We start from the raw sequence: 21,126 nt of genomic DNA, 5'->3' as shown, positions 1-21,126 counted from the left end.
GGACTTTGGAGGGGTTAGATTTACTATTCCTACTCCAGTCACCTCAATGATGGGGCAAGTGTTGGAGTTCGGAGGAGTTAGATTTACTATTCCTACTCCAGCCAGTGCATACATTAGAGGAAGCATTGGGTTTCGGACAGGTGAAATTTACTATTTCCATTCCAGTCTAAGCAATAGTAAGGAAAGCGTTGGACTTTGGAGGGGTAAACGTTATTATTCTCACTCCAATTTACCCAACAGTAGAGAAAGTGTTGGATTTTGGTGGGGTTAAATTTACTGTTCCCACTCCAAACAACACAACAATATGGAAAGCATTGGTTTTTGGAGTGCTAAAATTTACTATTTCCAGGTCAATCTGTGCAACAGTAGGGAAAGTTTCAGACTTCGGAGGGGTGAAATGTACTATTCCTACTCCAATCTATGCTGCAGCAGGGAAAGCGATGTATTTCAGAGGAGTGAAATTTAATATTCTAACTCCAAGCAGAGCAAAAGTAGGGAAAACATTGGATTTCAGAGGGGATAAATTATATGTACTATTCCCACTCCAGACAGCGCAACAGTAGGGAAAGTGTTGGACTGTGGAGGGGTAAAATTTACTATTCCCACTCCAGTCTGTGCAACAGTAGGGACACCTTCGGAGCTCGGAACGGTGAAATTTACTATTCCCACTCCAAACAGCGTAACAGTAAGGAAAGTGTTGAACTGTGAAGAGGTTAATTTTACTATTCCTATTGCAGTCTAAGAGTAGGGAAAATACTTCACTGTAAACACATTACATTTATGAGCAAGCCTGTGAATGTAGAAAAAATAAACTCTTAAGGGAAAAAATATTAATTAGCATTATATCTATTCAATTTACATAATTACTATCCAATAGAAATTGATTATTAATAAATAACTGTTATTCAGTTAATAATTAATTAACTTCCCACCCTGCACCCCTGCAAACCTAGCAGGATGCACCTAAAATATTTAAATAAATAAAAACGAATCAATAACTTACATATTTAAAATAAATTACATAATTAATTAACAATTAATAATAAATTGTTAATGAATAATTGCTTAATTACCTTCCCACCCTATTCACTTACATACTAAACTGCATACAAATGAAAATAAATCAGCATTGCATACATTATATAATAAATATCAATCATTTAATCAAAACATTTATTAATTTTAATCATTTAATCATTTATTACCTCATTAACTTCCTACCCTATCCCCTACAGACCGACAACCTGCTATAAAATGATAAATTAAACTTGTACATTTACAAAACAATTCTAAATGTCTTAAAATGATAAGTTATATTTTCAAAACAATTAATAACATTTATATAAGCAACAGTAACACATACGATTACAACTAATAACATTTATATAAACAACAGTAACACATACAATTACAATATCAACTAATACACATTAGAATAATTAAAAAGCGATATGTATAACCACTATATTAGTGAAACATCTATATTATTTACAATGATATTACTTACTTCAAAAGCAATAATCTTGTCAACAATACTTGTGCATCACAATATTTGTGTGTCAGTATATTTGAATTCCGATATTTTTGTCTGCAGATATTTTTAAAACAATATTTAGTCCAAATCCCCCGGGAAGATGACCAAAGTGGCCTTGAGGTGAACTCAGCTGAGGCAAATGAGTGGCTGATGCGCTTTCTCAATTCCTTTGCTCTTAGTAAAATCTCCAGTGACAAAAATGAATAGCAGGAACAAATCACACACGAAGAAATCAACTTGGCTATCAAATCGATCCCTTTCCTCCCAAAAAGATTTAATGCAATTGCTCAAAGCAGCTCAGTTTCACAGTCTGTGGCAGAAGCCACAGTATCCCCTATACATAAACCAGGCAAAATCCCAACGGGAGCGTGGTTTTTACCACCCGATCTATATTGTGTTTAAAGGTATGATTTATTCTGTGTCAGCAGGAACTTAAACCACCTTCTCAACATGAAGTTTCACCAGTATCTGGCTACGCGACCCCGCCCCCCCCCCCCCACCCCCCCCCACCCAGTTGACTGCAAGGAGGTTGTGCCAAAAGAGCACATCATTTTGGTGCTGCTGGGCGGGATGGACTACATGCTAACAGAGCTCCTCTACGGAATGCCTATGGTAGGCACCCAGGATTGCCCTGCTGCAATACCCCAGTTTATTAAGGTCAAGGTTGCGTGGAAATGGGCTGATGCACCGGCACCTGACTGAAATGAGGTGAGGGTGAGCTGGAGGTTGAGGCGGACAGCGCCTCCCAATAACACAGGGACAGGTGCTGTTGATGGAACTGCGATGAAGCTCCCCGGGCTAAAACCATAAATGTTGTACTTACAGTGGAGCACGAACAATCATGGCAGATGGAGCTGTCTAGGCAGCTATAGAGGAGTTTGGCTCTGGTTCACCCCTTGGCCGTCACCTACCCAGCCGGACATCAGACATTGTTTTTCACGATTTTTGTCTGCCTTTCACTTTAACTACTTTGTCTGCTTTGTTACCCCTGAAGTACTTTCTCAGTACCAGTCTACTTGACTCTATCTGTCCTAAGATGGCCGCCATGAGTGGGCCCTTCACCAAAGCTCCCCCTCTCCCCTTGTTGGGGAGGGATCCAGCGTCTGTGCTCCGGAGTTTCAGAGACCCCTCTGAGAGAGACCACAGCGACAAGGGAGTCGCACACAGCAGAGGATTGGGAATGATCCTACTACCGCTCGGAGCCCAGCTCCGCACACCGTTTCCGGGGCTCACAATGGAACATTTGGACGATGACCCCCCCTAGGCGGAATCAAGAACCTTCTGTATGTACTGCGGTGCCCGAGCAACCTTTGGCCGATGACTGGTGGAGCTCTCCTATGCAGCTATAGAGGAGTTTGGCTCTGGTACACCCCTCTGCCGTCACCTACCCAGCCGGATGTCGGACACTGTTTTTCCTTGTCTCCCCGTTGTATTTCCTACCCCCTCCCTCCTTTGTTTATGCTCTGCTTTGTAACTCATGTAACTATACTCCTGCTATGGATGTAACTTTGTAACTATGTTCTAAGACTACATTCTTCCTCATGTAAAGCGCTCTGATACCTTCGGCTCTAGCCAGCGCTATATAAAACTTTTCAAATAAATAAATAAAATATATTTAAGCTTTGATGCAAAAATGTACTCTAAAATCCTTGCTACAGGATAAGAGAAATGAATGGCATAATTGTTCCACTTTGAGTAAATGGGGTTATGCTTTATCGTGAAGAAGGAATTACATATAATAAACATTATCCATAAACAGAAAAAGTCGGCCCCATGGTTTTCTTTAGATCAGAGAAAGCTTCAATAGAGTAAGTTGAGACTGACTTCGGGAGGCTCACCTCTGTCAAGGGTTTGGCCCTGGATTCACCTTGCTAGCCATGGCGGAATGTGTAGGCTCAATTTCACATGCGACTTTAAATGGTAGGTCATCTCGGTCAATTGCAATCTTCTGGGGGACCAGGCAGGGGTGCCCCATCTCCCCTCTACTTTGTATTTACAGCCACTTGCCTAAAGGGTTCACCAAGAACCCTTGATTGAATTAATATAATTAGGAATTTATGAGTTTAAAGTATCTTTATTTGCAGATGGCATTTTAGTCTCAAACGCAAACTCTAAAGAACCTTTACCATATCCCTTCAACATTCTGGATGAATTTGGTAAAGTGTCTGCCTTCAAAATTAACCTGGCTCAGTTTAACAAAACTACCGATTAATGCTACACCTGAATTGTCCAACTGGCTTAAAGCTCTCCCTACAAACAAAGCATGGGCACAGTCAAATGCCTGGAAGTTCAGCTAGGTTCCTCAGTTGCAGGAATTTAGGGGCTACATGTCCTCCTCTCTTGGCAGAGATTAAGGCAGAAACCTGGCACTGGCACAATTTGACAATTTCCTGGATACTACCATTAAAATGTCAATATTACCAAGAATCATTTTTCTTTTTTAATCTCTGCCCATTTCTATTCTCGAAAAGTCCTAGATCAACTCCAAAGGACTTGCAAACTTTTTATCAGAGGCGAAGAAAATCACAGATCCAGGCAAAATGTAGTTATCTATCTAGCAGGCCAGAAGGTCTGGTCTGAGCAGGTAGGCCCCTTTGGCAAGTAACCTGGGAAAATGCAAATGATAGGGCGCTAAACATGAACTTGTCCTCGATCATGAGAGCAACATTAAAAGTATGGAAGCAAGTACAAAATGAGAATAACATTTATTTGGCACCATTTACACTGGTTCTGGGAATCCCGTGGTTTTGACAGAGATCTTTGGCATCTGGCAAAAAGCATGTTGCAATAAATTGGGTGACTTGTTCGTTAAGGGTAAAATCTGAATATTGGAAGGCATCAAAGAAAACTTTGGGCTCAAATATTCTTAGTATTTTAGGTCATTTCAAATACTCTGCTGAGTACTAATCCTAGACATAAAAAGGAGGCAATGCTTGAGCTAATCACATCTGGAAAAATGTTTCAGAAAGTCTCTGAAGACAAGCTCCTCATAAAGGGCTTACTCTTGCCCATGGTGCTGAAACTAGCACCAAACCATGCACAAAGGGCCCCTCATCTCCCTCAGGCAATAGACACGAGAAAACCCGATAGATGTGGGAGGGTAGGCGGGGCAGAAGAATCAATGGCCTGCATCTTATGGGAACGCAAAAATAAGTAAACCCTAAAAAGACTCTGTCCACCGAACAACAGAGTGCACATTGTTTTGCTGGCTTCAGAACAGCTTAAAGGTCTTGCGCAAGAGAGCACCAGCCCTCTCAAACATCATGCTTCTGTCCGCCACACACAATGGGGATTCCGCCATTCCCCATATATACAAGAATGCCATGACCTGCTATGGAACAGATTAGCTATAGAGAATCAGACATGCACTCCATTAATAGCAAGGAAGGAATAGCCTTTACTTCTGAATTACATTGAAAAGACTACAGAGGTCTCACTTGCCCAAGGACTCTGAGAACAGTGCAGATACTTCCCCATGAAGAACTTCTTTCTAAGTATACACCTGGGGCGTATAATCTACGGATAATAACTGTAGAATTCCATCACAATCTATACGACATTAAATCCTGTGACTGGGAAGGGAGGCGGCGAACTTTAGGAGTTTTTTCGCTGTTAAGTCTTTATTGGTATGATATCCAAGTTAGTTCTTTCTTCTGCACAGCAGAAGAAGAAGGTGTGTAGGTGTGTCATCTTTTTGTGCACGTTTCTAAAAAAAAAAATAGTTTGTATGAAAATATACAATACATTTTGTAAATCAGCCCCAAGATTACTTGCCATAGGAGAGAAAACGCTCAGGTGGGAAAACCTTGATAAGAATCCCGATTTAAGTGTAATTTAGCCACCATCACGCTTCATTGCACTCCGCTCACACTCCTCCCATCCCTTCTTCCATTCTTCTGCACTTCATTTTATTTATCGCTTCTTTACCTACTTCCTTGCTCCTTCATTCTATTACAACTCCGCTCTCTTGTTTATTGGTCTTACCTTCCTTTGTCACTAACATTCCTGCTTGGGCTGTCTTCTCTTGTTCCTTCCCACATTCTTCGCTTCTCCCCAGAGGACAATCGTGCGGCTGGGGCGGTGTCACTCCTCATCCAAGTCTGATGTCTTCTTCTTTCACACGCTGAATCCTATTGCTGCGGTACAAAAGGGGGTGGTGATGGACGGAGCATCTGAATCAATCAAACACTCACACTCAGTCAAAAGTTCTGGGTTTAATCCATCACCGTTCTTTAGCCCACTCTGCCACCCCAGTTCAGACATGGCCATATGCAAATCAGTCTGACCCTGTGCCTCATGGGAACAGTCCAGCCGGAACTGCCAAGCCATGTCTTCCCTGGACCGGAAACAAGCTTCCGAGGACCGGTTTCTGGCATTCTAGCCGTCTTCAGCCCAGCTTGCTTGAATCCAGTGGCAAAGTGAGCAAGGGACTCACATCTGAGCAGAGTGGGCTAAAGAACGGTGATGGATTAAACCCAGATCTTTTGACTGGGTGTGAGTGTTTGATTGATTCAGATGCTCCGTCCATCACCACCCCCTTTTGTACCGCTTTTGGCCGCCATAAGTGTGGCAGGGTATGCTCAGACGTGAGTTCCTTGCTCACTTTGCCACTGGATTCAAGCAAGCCGGGCTGTAGACGGCTGGAATGCCAGAAACCGGTCCTCGGAAGCTTGTTTCCGGTCTTGATAAGAATCCCGATTTAAGTGTAATTTAGCCACCATCACGCTTCATTGCACTCCGCTCACACTCCTCCCATCCCTTCTTCCATTCTTCTGCACTTCATTTTATTTATCGCTTCTTTACCTACTTCCTTGCTCCTTCATTCTATTACAACTCCGCTCTCTTGTTTATTGGTCTTACCTTCCTTTGTCACTAACATTCCTGCTTGGGCTGTCTTCTCTTGTTCCTTCCCACATTCTTCGCTTCTCCCCAGAGGACAATCGTGCGGCTGGGGCGGTGTCACTCCTCATCCAAGTCTGATGTCTTCTTCTTTCACACGCTGAATCCTATTGCTGCGGTACAAAAGGGGGTGGTGATGGACGGAGCATCTGAATCAATCAAACACTCACACTCAGTCAAAAGTTCTGGGTTTAATCCATCACCGTTCTTTAGCCCACTCTGCCACCCCAGTTCAGACATGGCCATATGCAAATCAGTCTGACCCTGTGCCTCATGGGAACAGTCCAGCCGGAACTGCCAAGCCATGTCTTCCCTGGACCGGAAACAAGCTTCCGAGGACCGGTTTCTGGCATTCTAGCCGTCTTCAGCCCAGCTTGCTTGAATCCAGTGGCAAAGTGAGCAAGGGACTCACATCTGAGCAGAGTGGGCTAAAGAACGGTGATGGATTAAACCCAGATCTTTTGACTGGGTGTGAGTGTTTGATTGATTCAGATGCTCCGTCCATCACCACCCCCTTTTGTACCGCTTTTGGCCGCCATAAGTGTGGCAGGGTATGCTCAGACGTGAGTTCCTTGCTCACTTTGCCACTGGATTCAAGCAAGCCGGGCTGTAGACGGCTGGAATGCCAGAAACCGGTCCTCGGAAGCTTGTTTCCGGTCCAGGGAAGACATGGCTTGGCAGTTCGGGCTGGACTGTTCCCTTGAGGCACAGGGTCAGACTGATTTGCATATAGCCATGTCTGAACTGGGGTGGCAGAGTGGGCTAAAGAACGGTGATGGATTAAACCCAGAACTTTTGACTGAGTGTGAGTGTTTGATTGATTCAGATGCTCCGTCCATCACCACCCCCTTTTGTACAGAATCCTATTGCTGGACTCAGCTTTTCAATCTTTCAAGCATGGAAAATACCAATGCTTGATGATGTTCATACCCATTATCACTGTTTTATATCTGTGTGTCAAGAGGATTATGTCCTGACACTCTCTTGGGGGAGGCCATTCCTCCCTCCAAGTTAGCAGTCAGCAACTGTGTGACGCTCTTCAAAGGTCTGGCTCAGGGCTCAGGATGAAGCACACTGAGTAGGCCTTCCTTTGGAGAAACGTAGATTTAGACCTTGAGATCACAGTGTTCAGTGGCTGACGAGCAAGCAAGATGGCAAGCTTTCAAGCAGGTCTTAATTTATCAAAAACATATATGTGTAGCTTTAGGAGTAGGTTCTGTACATGTAAAATGCAGTGGCTTTGCAAGTGAGGTCCGCCTCCGGTGGCGCGAGTTCTGGGGGCGGTGGTCCCCCCAGCTCTTACCTGCTGTCCCGGGTGGTATCCGCTAGCACCCCAAGCTCTTCAACGCGCCCGCTGCAGGAGGCAAATGCAGGGACCGCCCCGGACGATCGAAGGTCTAGCTATTCCACTGGTAAAAAGAAATTTTACTTTATAAACTGATGGTGTTCGGTATAATAAAGCTACATATCTTTCCATGCCTTATCACCTCTGCTAAACCTATAAATACTTATTCACATTACAGCAAGGCATCTGAAACTACAGTGTCCCTACATATTTGCGGACGGGATTTAGAATAATAACTTATAATTTCCTTGAAAATTTGAACATCTCATGTTCCTCATCTCTGATTTTCAGGATAATAATAGAATAGGTATTTTTCCAGGAAGCTCAGACATAGTGGGTTGCTTCAATTGTTATAATAACGGCAAACCCGTAACCAGTGGGAAGCTGGTGGGAATGGACCAAACCATAGGTATGAGAAAAGTACGCAAGAGGACTGATCCCATGAGGCACAGGGTCAAGACTGATTTGCATATGGCTGTATCTGAACTGGGTAGACGAAGTGAGCCAAAGAAAGATGATGGATTCAACCCAGATCTGTGTCTGGGGGTAAGTGCCTGAAAAGTTTCAGCGCTCCATCCATCATCTCCTTGTGCTTGCTTTGTGTACAAATTAGACATGACTTAACCTTTTATACCACTCTGTGTTGCACATTTAGCCACCAAAATGCGCATAACATTAGTTCTTGTGGTTTACGAATTCCTGGATGTCCTGACAAATGAGCCATATGTCCCCATTCTCATAATTAGTGTTTTAACTCTACTTCAGGAACAAACAACTTTCTTTTATTAAATAAATTGGCTTTCATACATCTATCCCCTGGACCTTGTTGTATTCAGGATTCACTTGATCAATGCTTTCTTGCTGTTTTCTTACCTAATTGTTTGGTATCTATCTAGGAGATAAGGCATCTGCATTCTCATGTTCGTGAGCTGGACAGAATATTATCTCATACGGAAATAGTGAAAAAATTCAAACCCATCATGCGTGTTTTATACGAGAACATTTCATGGACTTGATGATCTACCCCAAATTTTGATGTTCTGTTCAAACTGTCACTGTATGCAGCTCTCCCTCCAAATAATGCATCCAATGCTCGCACCCCTCTTTTCTGCCAATAGCTCTTATAGCAACTCAGACGTTATAGAACAAACCTCTGAACATGCTGTCATGCTGTATGTGTTCCCAACGCCCAGCTGCCAAGTGCAGGCGCCCACCAGCACCAAAGCCAAAAGAAGGGAACCGCCTTGGAACCTGACCTGTTTAAACTTTTCTCTATCCTTATCTTCCATTCTGTTAATTTTGACAAGGAGAAAATACATCAGTTTATTTATTTATTTATTTCAAAGGTTTTATACAGCGCTGCTGGACCCAAGAGTATCAGAGCGCTTTACATGGAAGGTGGACAATTTGAGATAAACTTATAACTGTGCAAAAAAAAACATATACATAATGATATTGCAATCTGAAGATCAAAGGGGGCTAAAAGGGGATAAAAAGAAATAAAACTAAGGGGAAAATGAGAATTGAAAGTTAGGAGAGTGAAGGGGGTGTGGAGAGGGGGAGTGAGAGTATGAAGGGATTGAGAGGGGGAGGGGAGAGGAGTGGAGATGGGAGAAAAGAGTATTGAAAGTTAGGCGAGAGAAGAAGGAGTGGAGGGGGGTGAGAATATGAAGGTATTGAGAGGGGGAGAGGAGTAGACATACGAGGAGAAAAGAGTGAACATGATCATGGTCAATAACAATAGATACCCCAATATTTGTTGAGAAGAAGTACTTTGAGTTCTTTTTTGAAGAGAGAGTAAGAGGGGTTGCAGCGAAGATCCTTGGGGAGAGAGTTCCAAATAGTAGGAGCGTTACCAGAGAATGCACGGGATTGTGTCTTTTGACATTTGAGTCTAGGAGGGATAAGGACAAGGGAGTTTGTGCTCCTCAGGGACCTGGAGCATACTGCTTTGTATAGTTTGGTTGCAAGGTAAGATGGGGTGTAGAGCTTTGTGAGTGATGCAGGCGATCTTGTAGGTGGATCTTCCTTCTATTGGAAGCCAATTGAGATTTTTGAGGACGGGGGAGATGTGGTCAAATTTTTTACAGTCAGAGATAAGTGTCGCAGCTAGATTGTGGACAGATTTAATCGGAGCAAGATGGATTTTGGAGTGTCGGCCAAAGTGGCGTTACCATAGTCAATCCTGGAAAGGACAAGCGATTGGACAACAAGCTTGAAATCGTCTGCTGGAATAAATGGTTTAACCCCTTCGATGCTGATGACAGAACGGTTCCGTCATCAGCATCGGCTGAGCTGTGCTGATGACGGAACCGTTCCGTCATGACTCCGCCCGCGCAAGGCGGAGTCAGCATGGGCGGGGAATTCGCGCAGCACGGATGCGGTTAATTTGCTTGAGATGGAGTAGGGTGAAAAGAGTACTTTTTGCTGCATTTTTAATGTGTGGTATGAGATGCAGGTTCTGGTCGATTCTGATGCCTAGGGGGTTAACGGAATTAGAGGTGGAGAGTGAACAGTTAAGAGCTTTGATGTCATCGATCCAGAGTTGGATGGGAAGGGAATTGTTTTTGGGGGAGAACAGGACGATTTCAGTTTTTTCGGGTTTAGTTTGAGATGGTTCTGATAGAACCAGGTTTGAACTCTAGTCAAGGTATCATTGAGATGAAGAATGTCTTTGTGGGATTTGATCTTATAGTATAATTGGGTGTCATCAGCATAGAGGTGGTAACTGATATTAGCTTGTTTGAGGATGAGAGTGAGTGTTTCCATGAACAGATTGAATAGGGTTGGGGTAGAGGATAGATCCTTGAGACGGGTTGAGGTTTAGAGAGGAAGTGGCTGAGCTTGATTTGCTGTGATCTATTTTGAAGGAATGAAGAGAACCATTTGAATACATTTCCTTCCAAGCCAAACCAATCTTTTAGAGTATTGAGAAGGGTGGGGTGGTGTACAGTATCAAATGCAGCTGAAAGGTCGAGGAGGATTAGTAATGAGGATTCCCCTTTGTCTAGTGAGCGATGAATGTCATCAGTAATGTTAAGCATAGCAGTTTCTGTACTGCATCCCTTTCTAAAGCCGGATTGGAAAACATCGAGGAGATTGAAGGAGACTATGTGTTTTTCTAATTGCAATAGACACATTTTTCAAGGGCTTTAGAGAGGAATGGAAGGTTAGAGATAGGGCGAAGGTTTTTAAGGTCATTAGGGTTGGCAGTGGGGTTTTTAAGAATGGGTGAGATTTGACCAAGTTGGAGGGAGGCGGGGACGCAGCCAGTGGAAAGAGAGGAGTTGATGATATTGGTCCATGTAGGGGCAATGATAGGTTTAAGTTCTTGAACCAAATGGGCAGGAAGAGGATCTTTGGAGTGGAAGGAAGTTTTGAGTTTGGCAATGATATTAGTGATCATAGACTCTGATACTGGACTAAAGTCACTCCAAGAGGCATTGTTTTTTGCTGGGGGGCTTTTTTCCGGAACGGGGTCTGGTTGGGAGAGAGCAGGGAGGGTTTGAGAAGGATAGAGAGGTGTGGAAACAGTGAATGAAGGTGAGTTAGGGGTGTTGGGGAGGGTGTGTTGGATGGGGGGGGGAGGTTGGAGTGAGAGTGGGAGGGAAGAGAAGGATAGTTCGATCTTGTTGATTTTGTTAGTAAAGAAGCTGGCAATTTCTTCGCATCAATCAATAGAGGCTAATATTTTAGGAGGGCCAGTGGAGGTTTGTTTTTTAACAATGTTAAAGAGTTCTCTAGGGCGGTTTCTCGCCTGCTCGAGCTAGGACCGGAGAAAGGAGGCTTTTTCATTGAAGATATGTTTTTTGTATTGGGCTCTAGCAGTTCTAAGGAGAGCCAGATTATCAACGGTTGGATGGTTCCTCCAAACCCGTTCTTTCATTAAGTTCGGAATTGAACCAAGACTTAGGAGGGTTGCTTTTTTGTTGTTTGAGTTTGATTGGATCAATTTGGTCGAGGGCTTCAAGAATAGAGTTATTATAATGGTTAGTTAGATTGGTGGTGCTGTCAGAGAGCGGGGGGAGCAGTAAACGGTTCTTCTGGTGGATTCCAATTCGCCAGAAGGAATAAGGTGAAGGTTGCGTGTGGGTTTCTTTGGTAAAATGCTGATGGGGGTGGGGCGAGTAATGGATCTATTCATGGAAAAAAGGATAAGGTAGTGGTCAGACCAGTCTACCGGAAGGATATTAGATAGGGAGACGACATCACTGCTAGTCACTGCTAGTCATAATAGCATCAAGGGTGGCACCTTTGTTATGGGTGGGAGAATGGCAGAGTTGGGTCATATTGGTGACGTCCATGGTATCATTAAATAGGATGACAGCAGGGTCATCACTTTTATTCCAATGGATGTTGTAGTCACAGAGGAAGAGATTTTTAGAGTGTGAAGCTTGGATAATAAGGTCAGTCATCTCTTCCCTAAAGGGGATGTTATTTCCAGGGGAGTGGTAGATAATGTGCAACCGTGTGGTGGGGGAGTCAGGAATAACGAGATCGGCGCAAAGGTATTCAAAGGATGAAGGACTTGTAGAAGGACAAGTGAGATGTTAAGTTCAACTTTAAAAATTAGGGCGAGTCCTCCTCCAGTTTGTTCGATTCTATCTTTCTTAATGATAGAGTAACCAGGGGGAATAAGTAAGTAGAGGATGGGAGTGGAGTGGGCGGTGAACCAGGTTTCAGTTAGGAATGCGATGTCAATGTTTTCACTGAGAATGGTTTCCGCAATCTCAGTAGCATGGCAGGAGGCGGATCAGCAATTAATCAGCATGCAACATAGGGGAGTGGGGTCGGGCGATTGGGAGGGGGGACAGGGGGTTAGGTCTAAGTTGTTGGGGTGGTCTAGGGGAGGTCAGAGGAAGGGGGAGTCTGCATGTTCCTAAGAGAACTGGGATAGTAAACTGATGAGTAGAGGGAATAGTGGACAAGGGTGGAGAGGGAGAGATAGGAAAGTTTGTGGAAATGTTAACTTCCGAGGTTAATGGGTGAATACCAAGTTGCTGCGGTGTGGGCATGTTGGCATTGTAGGGAGGGACGATTAATGAAGGTTGAGCGTGTAAGGAACTGGTTGTGTCGTTATTAAAGGGGGAAGGAGTGTTGCTGTTGGTAATAATGTTTGGTGGGCAGAAAGTGGATGGGTTGAGGTGAGTGTCATTATGCGAGGGGATGGTTTTAGTAAGGAGTGAGATATCACTTCTGAGTGAGGATAGTTCTAAGACGAGGGATGTAAGGACCAGTTCAATGTTAGGGGATGTCAGTGTGTGGGTTGATAGGAGTGGTGGATCCGTATTTATTGGGAAGTTGGTCGTGTTGGAGTTGTTGGGGGGAAGCGTGAAGGATGAGGGGGAAAACCTGGGGGGTAGGGGGTGGGATTATAATGCGGGGGTGGATCATTTTTGTAGATTGGAAGTGAACAAGAGGAGAATGGAGGAAAGGTATTCTTTTCGGGCTGACAGTTCGGTGAAAGTGGCGCAGAGGAAATAGGAGGTGGCGTAACTGTTGACTTGAGGATTGTTGAAGATAGTAGGGAGGTGTGAAGGGGTGACTGTGGGGGATATGTGGGGGCTGCTACAAGGGTGTGGGGAAGTGAGCAAGAGAGAGAGGTGGTGTGTGAGTCATAGGGAGGGAGGAGCGTAAAAGAGAGTGTGTGTTTGGAGAAGGGGTATACCAGGGGGTAAGTGGCCGAGGGAGAAGTGATATGGGAGTCAGGGGGGGGTGCATAGAAGAGAGTGTATTAATAGAACACGGGGGAACCAGGAGGTAAGAGGCAGAGGGAGAAGTGGTAAGGGAGTCGGGAGGAGGGAGGAGTGTGGAAGAGAGTCTGTAGTTGGAATTGGGAGGGACCAGGGGGTAAGTGGGGGATGCTGAAGGTGTTGTTGAGGGGATGTATGGTGTGGTGCAAGGGGGAGGGATGTTGAGGAGGAGGTCGAAAGGAGAGGCGTGTGTAGCAGAGCATAGTGAATTAGGTATTGTAGGGGAGAAAGAGTAGGCGTGTGGGTAACAAGGGGATTAAACGAAGTGAAGGACTTAAGGAGGGGAAGGGGGAGTCGTTGGTGGAGGAGAAGGGAAGGGAAGGGGGGCATGTACACTAGAAGACTGGGAGACAAGGGAGTCATAGCAGGTTATAATGTTGAGAGCGAGGGAGGTAAGTAGAGATTGAGAATAGTCACTTTGATTGTGGGAGGGGTGAGGTGGGGAAGAATGTGAGAGGGGATACAATGGGGTGGGAATAGTCACTATGATTGTGGGAGGGGGAGGAGGGGAGAAAGTGAGAGGGGGTACAATGGGGTGAGGGTGTGGGGAATCTGAACTAGTACTGGTGATGTAAGTGGGGGAGGTCATTTGCGGTTGGGAAAGGGAAACGGTGTTGAGAGTAGGAGAGGGAGAGGGAAATCAGTAGGAGAGGGAGAGGGAAGATCCGGAATAGTTGATAGGGGCGAGGGAGAAATGAAGGGAGATGAAGGCAACAGGAGTTGGGGTAGATCAGAAAGAATGTAAGGGGGTCGGGGATGGGATGGGGTGATGAGTCTAAGGGTAGAGGGGGTGAGAGGGCAGGGTTAAGCGATTGAGGGAGGGTTTGGGATATAGCTCTAAAGTGTTGTTCAAAGATGTCGAGGTGGTTTTCAGATGCTTGGATGAGTATGGTTCCGGATTTGAAGATGGAGATATCTGTTTCGCCAGGGAAGGATGAAGATGGTGTGGTGGAGAGTTTTAGACCATAAGGGATATTGTGTGAATTAGAGATAGGGAGGTAGCGTAGAAATATGCTTTTCCATTTAGATGTGCGTTTGGTGAAGAAGACGAAGTTGGTGATAAGTGAGAAGTTAAGGCTGTTAAGGTGATCAGCAAATAAGGGTTCTGGGTGGAGACAGAGAAGTTTATGTTTGAAGTTTTTCTTACCATGTTTGGAGAGATGGGGGGGTAGAGGATGGACCAAGATTTAGGGCCGAGTTTAGAGGTGGGTGGGGTTGAGATTGAGGGTGGAAGAGTGAGTCGAGGCATGGTTTGGAGAAAAGGGGGGAGAAAGGGTATGAACAGCAGATTGGACCGCACTGATCCTTAAAGCACTGACAGGAGGTGGGGATAGGGGAAGCTAGTGGTGAGTAAGTGTCTCCAAAACAGACTCAGACAGTGAGAATATAGCATAGAGAACAATTAGAACAATAAATGTAAACAAATTATAATGACAGGACATGAGGGTGAACTAAACAGAGGAACTTAAAAAAATACAATAGAACAAAATATATACATCAAAATAAACAATAGAACAAGATATATAACGAAAGGAGGATATTCCAGTTAAGACAATATCTTAAAACAAAATACTATTAGCATCAAAATATACAGTAGAACAAAATATATAACGAAAAGAGGATTTACCATAGTGAAATATTCCAGGAGTAAACAAATTGAGTTGAGATAAGTTAAAAGCGCCACAATAAAATAACATAACATAACCAAACGATACGAGATAGAGTGCAAATATAAAAACATTGTATACTGTAGGGGAAAGGTGAGAGGTCAGTCAAAATATACAATAGAACACAATATATAGTAAACAAATTAAATTGAGATAAGTTAAAAAGCGTCACAATAAAATAACATAACCAAACGATACGAAATAGAGTGCACATATAAAGACATTGTATACTGTAGGGGAAAGGTTAGAGGTCAGTCACGAGGGGGCAGAGATAGAAAATGGAAAACAGTGAGGATAACTGGTAGAGAGGGGGTAAAGTTGGAAGGTAACCTGGAATGGAGAATCATTGGGGTGAGTGATAAAATTGAGCGAGCAGGCCACTACAGAATACACACTAAGACTAAGTGCCAAGTGAAAGAGGACAGATCATCAAAAACAGTCTAATAAATAGAAGAATTAAAGTTGAAAAAAAAATATGAGAAATAAATTACAAGCATAAGATAAAACAAGATACCTCGTGAAAGAAGGACATAACTTAGTACACAGTCAAATAGTTAAAGAATTAAAGATGAAAAATATGTAGAGCTAGTTGAAAGGCACAGCAATGAAATAACAAATCCAAACGAAAATGTATAAAGTGCACGCAATAACATTATATAATGTGGTGGGTATGTCAAAGGTCAGTCATGAAGGGGGTAGAAATAAAGTAAAATAAAATAAAATAAAATAGCATAAAGTGAAGATAACTGGTTCTGAGGGGGGTATAGTAAGGTTAAAATTAGGTGAAAAAAATGACAAGAAGAGATAAAAGGAGATATAAGGGAGCAGGTTGCGAGAGGAAAGTAAAATAAAATAAAGTGCAGAGACAGCGGGCTGGGGCTTACAGTTGTAATTATTGATCAGGGCTATCTTCAAAGATGGCCGCCGTATTTGTATAAGTGGGATTAGTCCTTTCTTAGTGTCTATATCACAGCTAGGCAGGAGGAGCACATTGTCGAATAAGTAGAGAGCGTGAAAATGGAGGCCAAATAAAAGTTGTTAATGACCGAATGTAAACAAAATAAACTCAGCACGTTGGTCCCTTCTTAATGATTATATAAAAAAAATACAGTTAAGGAATTGCATTTAAGGAAATGCTAAAACACAGAGAGTCTAGGGAGGGCAAGCAAAGTTATAGGGCAATGACTATAAGGTAATGAGTGATAATAAGTGAATCCTGGTCGATTGGCCAGGGAATAGACAGACCCATTGATTTTAGGGTCGGCGAGCACGCCCAGGTAGGAGAGGTGGCCAAGGCGGTAGAAGACTCGGTAGACCAAGTCTCGAGGACTTGGGTGATACTTTCATATATCAAGAAAGGAGGCTGAATAGAGAATGGATAGTCAGTAATGTAAACATAAAGGTCAACTTCCCCTGCACACAGATGTAGTTTATCTCTAAGAGAAATGCTTCTTGATGAAATGCTGTGTGTGTAGAAAGCTAACATTCTGAGGAAGCGGAGGAAGAAAAGGTGAGAGAGTATGGAGGACGTATAGCAAGTTAAGAGTTAAAATTGCATGTGTCAAAAACGTATCTATGGTTCTTTCGTGGTAAAATGAATGTAAACTTGTCATGTTATTTAGTATGGGGGTACACCCTTGGCAGCACCTTGTTGTATATACCGCAATGGAAATTACATTTTAGACTAATTTGCCGATAAGTACTTGTGCATTATCCCTTTTCCAATTTTATTGTGATCTCATGTTCATTATGTCTTAAGCACTGGAATACGTGTTTCCATGTTGGCTCACTTTACCACTTTATAACATCTTGTAAAACGCGTATCTTCTTGTAGACCAAATTAAATGGTGGTTCGGTATTAAAATGAATTATAATTTTAATATCTCTCCTTTTTTCCCAGATCACCCCATGGACAGTGATTTTTGGGGCAGTTGTAGCAGTTGCAAGCATTGTGATGGCGGTCCATCTCAAACAGGAAGATTGAGGAAAAAAGAAATAAAAAACAAAATGTGAATTTTAATTTAACTGAACCTAGTTGAGTATGTCCCAGCCTGACATGCAGTTTGATTAAGGGAAAATAGTTTGTTTTAGAGCATACCACTGTGTGGGGCTAGAGAGTGAATGGCTTGGTACTTCCTCCTTTTATCAATGGAACTGAATGAGCCCAAACTAAGCTGTTTTTGTATTGTGATCTATCTAGATTCTAGAAGATAAAATTCTGTGGAATAAAGTTCTTACTCTCATTACTGACAAACAATACATTCTTTAGGAATCACAGAGATGTAAATATATCTACTTCACAGAAAAAAACATAAATATTTAAAGCATTTTTCCACCTACAATATGTGTTTGTGTGTGAGTTAGTGATGCCACATTATACTTACAGAGGCAACATTAGAAGATCAACATTAAATGACTCTAGATTTGTTTAACTTGGTTCTTCCTTTTTATTCTAAACCAGGCAGTAGTGTTGTGATGTAGAGGGAACACTGTTAGCGTTTTAACTTGGAGCAATGTACTCCGAATATAATGGATAGAAGATTAAACATGCACATTTACATATACAACTGTATCCTGCTGGCCCTCACCCAAAATGGTTTGCAAAGAAAACAGTGCACCTTAAATGGTTTCATATTCATGAAGCACTACAGCTTGTACACAAACTTACAAAAATCACGCTTTTTGGTAGCAGGAATCCATTTACGCACAATATTTGAGGTCAGAGCTAGAGTTTTGCGAATGGTACTCTATTAATCAGGGTGGCAGAAGATATTACTTCGGCCAGCCTTATGGACTGCTCTCTGCCAGATATAGTGATCACCGCTGGCCCAGTAATGATCTCTGTAGCTTGACATAGCCCGCCAATATGGCGGTTCTTGTCAAGGTTCAACAAGTTTGGCTGATACCTCCGATCAGTTTTAACAGTTGTCTACCAAACTTTTTCAAAGTTTTTGATTTTAAGTAAGACTAAGATAGAGACTGTAAAACAGTATTCATATCTGGGTGCATTATTCTTGGTGAATGTGTCTGTCAGGCCTCAGAATGGGATATAGACGACACCATTAGACTTGGCCTGCTGCAATTTTTCATTGTTTGTCAAAGGCAAAAGATAGAGGCCTTACTACAGGTGTGTTCAGCAAACATACCAACTTTCTTGTTTTATGGGATTGAATGATAAAGATCCCAAGAATTTCAATACTTGAAAAGTAGAACTTTCATTAAGAAAGCATCCTTCATAACGGAGTCAATTTGTATCGAACTTGGGAATGATATACTATTGGGTCAATTTGTGTTGAGCTAGGGATAGTTAGTCTCAGTGCTTAATTTATCCGGTGGCTGCCGGTGCTTAACACTGGCACTTATGACAGTGTTGCCAAATGGTGGCCCTGGCAACCTAATTTAGAGATGACTACAACAAGAGTTGTTTATTAATTCAATTAAATAAAAAAATGACTAATACCTTCCTAGCAAGCCATATTTATAGCTTTGAAGCCCTGGAATAGTGTGAAGTACCTCCCTTGTAAGAGTGTGATAGTAGTTGTGTTGGTACTGTCATTAGCAGTGCTGGCAGGGGCAATGGATGGCCCAAGCTGCGGAAGCCTCCTGACAAGGGCCATCACACTTATTTTTTTACAAATTAAGCATTAGTTAGTCTTCCATTCAGAGGTTACACCCAGGAGAGTGATGCACACAGTTAACATCATATAGGGCCTAATGTATCAACAATTTTATGGGTGCAAAGGTCAAATTTGAACCTTTGCGTGAGCAAAATGGCCATTTGTAAATGTAGACAACCCAAATTGCGATTCAGTATCCTGTTAAAGAATCGCAATTTGGGTTTTAGAATAAAACAGATTCGGTATTTGGAAGGGCGTTTTAAGGGCGTCCCTTCCAAATACCGATTGTTTTGCTTATGTATTAATGTTTTTGTGATCAAAAGCCGGGGGTAAAACATTATTATTTTACCACCAAATAATTTGGTGGTAACCATTTGCAAATAGGACCTCATCCTCTTTGTGAAGGTCAACAAAACATTTTTATGACCCTTGGGACCCCTGCCTGCCCCTAAAAAACTTTTATAAAAGTATTCATTTTCTTTTTTAAACACATCCTGTTTTCCTATTAGGAAAATAGGCTGCATGTAAAAAAAAGAAAAAGATAGTTTTATTTAAAACCAATCACAACCCATTTTAGTGTATTCCTCATAAAAAATTGTGAATCGATGTTTGATGCAATTTACAGTTCCTTAATAGGAATCTTAGTACATCAGAACCTACAGGAGGTTCTTAAGACATGTCTAGTGCCAAAAAATAAGAATTTCTATTAATTCCTTAAATTTGTTGAAAAGGTTAAGCTAATGTTGGGCTTTTTTAGTGAGAAAGTTTTGTGCATTTGCATATAAGTCAAATTGCAGATTAAAAAATTAGGGCTGATCAAAATTCTGAATCTGTTTTGTTACGCTGCATCAAACAAAATGAATCACCTTCTGCCTGTCTCAATAATCCAATCAGTGAAAATGCAGTTGTATTTGAAAATAAATCTTGGTACAGTTATATTCTATTTTACTGATGGTACTGGCATTTTATCAGCCATCCTCTGTGAATATGTGAAATGTGCTTGCTAAATCTTTAAGTGCATTAAAAAAAAGAAGTAATTATATCTACTATTCTGTGGACATGTGCAAGAATAAATACAAAAAATACAAATCCCAGTTTCAGCATGTGAACAATAATGATATCATACAAGGCAAATTCCTTTAAGAGGACATTATAAGATTTTCAGATTGGGGTATCCACCAATCCTCATCATGGACACCAACCTCAACATGAAGTCCCGGGTCAATGCAGTGACCTCGTCATGGTTCCACATCCTCCGTATGTTATGTAAAGCCTTCAAGTGGCTCCCACTGGATACCAGATATACCGTCATGCAGGTCCTAATTACTAGCAGTTTGTCCCACGGCAATTGCTACCCACTATGAATCAGTATTTCATGAACCAACCTATTAATATATCATTTGATTTACAGAATAACAGTGGATGCGTTAGAAGTCCGTGTGCAAATTGTACCCACTTCTATCAAATCCATTTTAGAAATAGCAAAACGATATTTGATGCAATTTACGGTTCCTTAATAGGAATCTTAGTACATCAGGACCTAAAAGAGGTTCTTAAGACAGGTTTAATGCGTACACATAAGTATTTGTATTCATTCATGAACATTGTTAAAAGGTTGGGCTTTTATGGCGAGGACATTTTTGCATTTGCATATAAATCAATTCAGGATGCTGAGGAAAATTCTGCCTCTCCTCCCCTTTCAGGCCTGGAGGATCATGGTGCAGGTTATTATCCTGTCCTGCCTCGACTACGGGAACGCCCTGTACCTAGACGCTCCGGCGAGCTCCATCAAAAAACTTCAGGTCACTCAGAACTCTGCAGCCTATTGCTTGGACTGCCTCAGAGACACTCAGGGTCAGCCGCCTTGGAAAAACTCCATTGGCTGCCTATACAGGCCAGGATCCAATTTAAGGCGATGTGCATAGCCCATAAAGCTATGTGGCACGTAGGCCCTGCACTGATCTGCTCCCTAGTCACCCCCTACCACCCCGCAAGAATTCTACGCTCCAGTACCACCTTCCTGGCAGCAACTCGGAAAATTAAACGAGCTAGATGGGGGGGCCGTTCGTTCTCTTGGAACGCCGCCTCCTCTTGGAATTCCATGCCCCTTACTCTACGTAGCGAACCTGACCTACTCAAGTTTCGCAAACTTCTGAATACCTTCCTCTTCCAGTAACTTCACAGTCTAATGGCTGCCTCCACCCACCCGGCCTAAGCACTACGAGGCCTCAGGGTAGAAGTGCGCTCTTTAAAACCCCATTTCATTTCATTCATTCATTTCATTCACAGATTAAAAAATTAGTGCGGATCA

The 21,126-nt window shown here is 42.6% G+C and overlaps 1 protein-coding gene across 1 annotated transcript in view; it reads left to right on the top strand.

The window, feature by feature from the left end:
- The window catches only part of LOC147663309 (peptidyl-prolyl cis-trans isomerase FKBP8-like), a 155,903-nt gene extending 135,994 nt beyond the window's left edge, over positions 1-19,909 (top strand). Inside the window, exon 3 of the mRNA XM_086950539.1 lies at positions 17,099-19,909. Coding sequence (XP_086806665.1) covers positions 17,099-17,182 — 84 coding nt within the window. The 3' untranslated portion in view covers positions 17,183-19,909. The remainder of the gene's footprint in view (positions 1-17,098) is intronic.
- Positions 19,910-21,126: the final 1,217 nt, after the last annotated feature.

The sequence above is a fragment of the Lissotriton vulgaris genome, unplaced genomic scaffold, assembly GCF_964263255.1.
Source record: "Lissotriton vulgaris unplaced genomic scaffold, aLisVul1.2 SCAFFOLD_1097, whole genome shotgun sequence".
In the NCBI taxonomy this organism is placed as follows: domain Eukaryota; kingdom Metazoa; phylum Chordata; class Amphibia; order Caudata; family Salamandridae; genus Lissotriton; species Lissotriton vulgaris.
The sequence above is the reverse complement of the archived record's forward strand: the minus strand, read 5'-3'. Positions and strand labels throughout refer to the sequence as shown.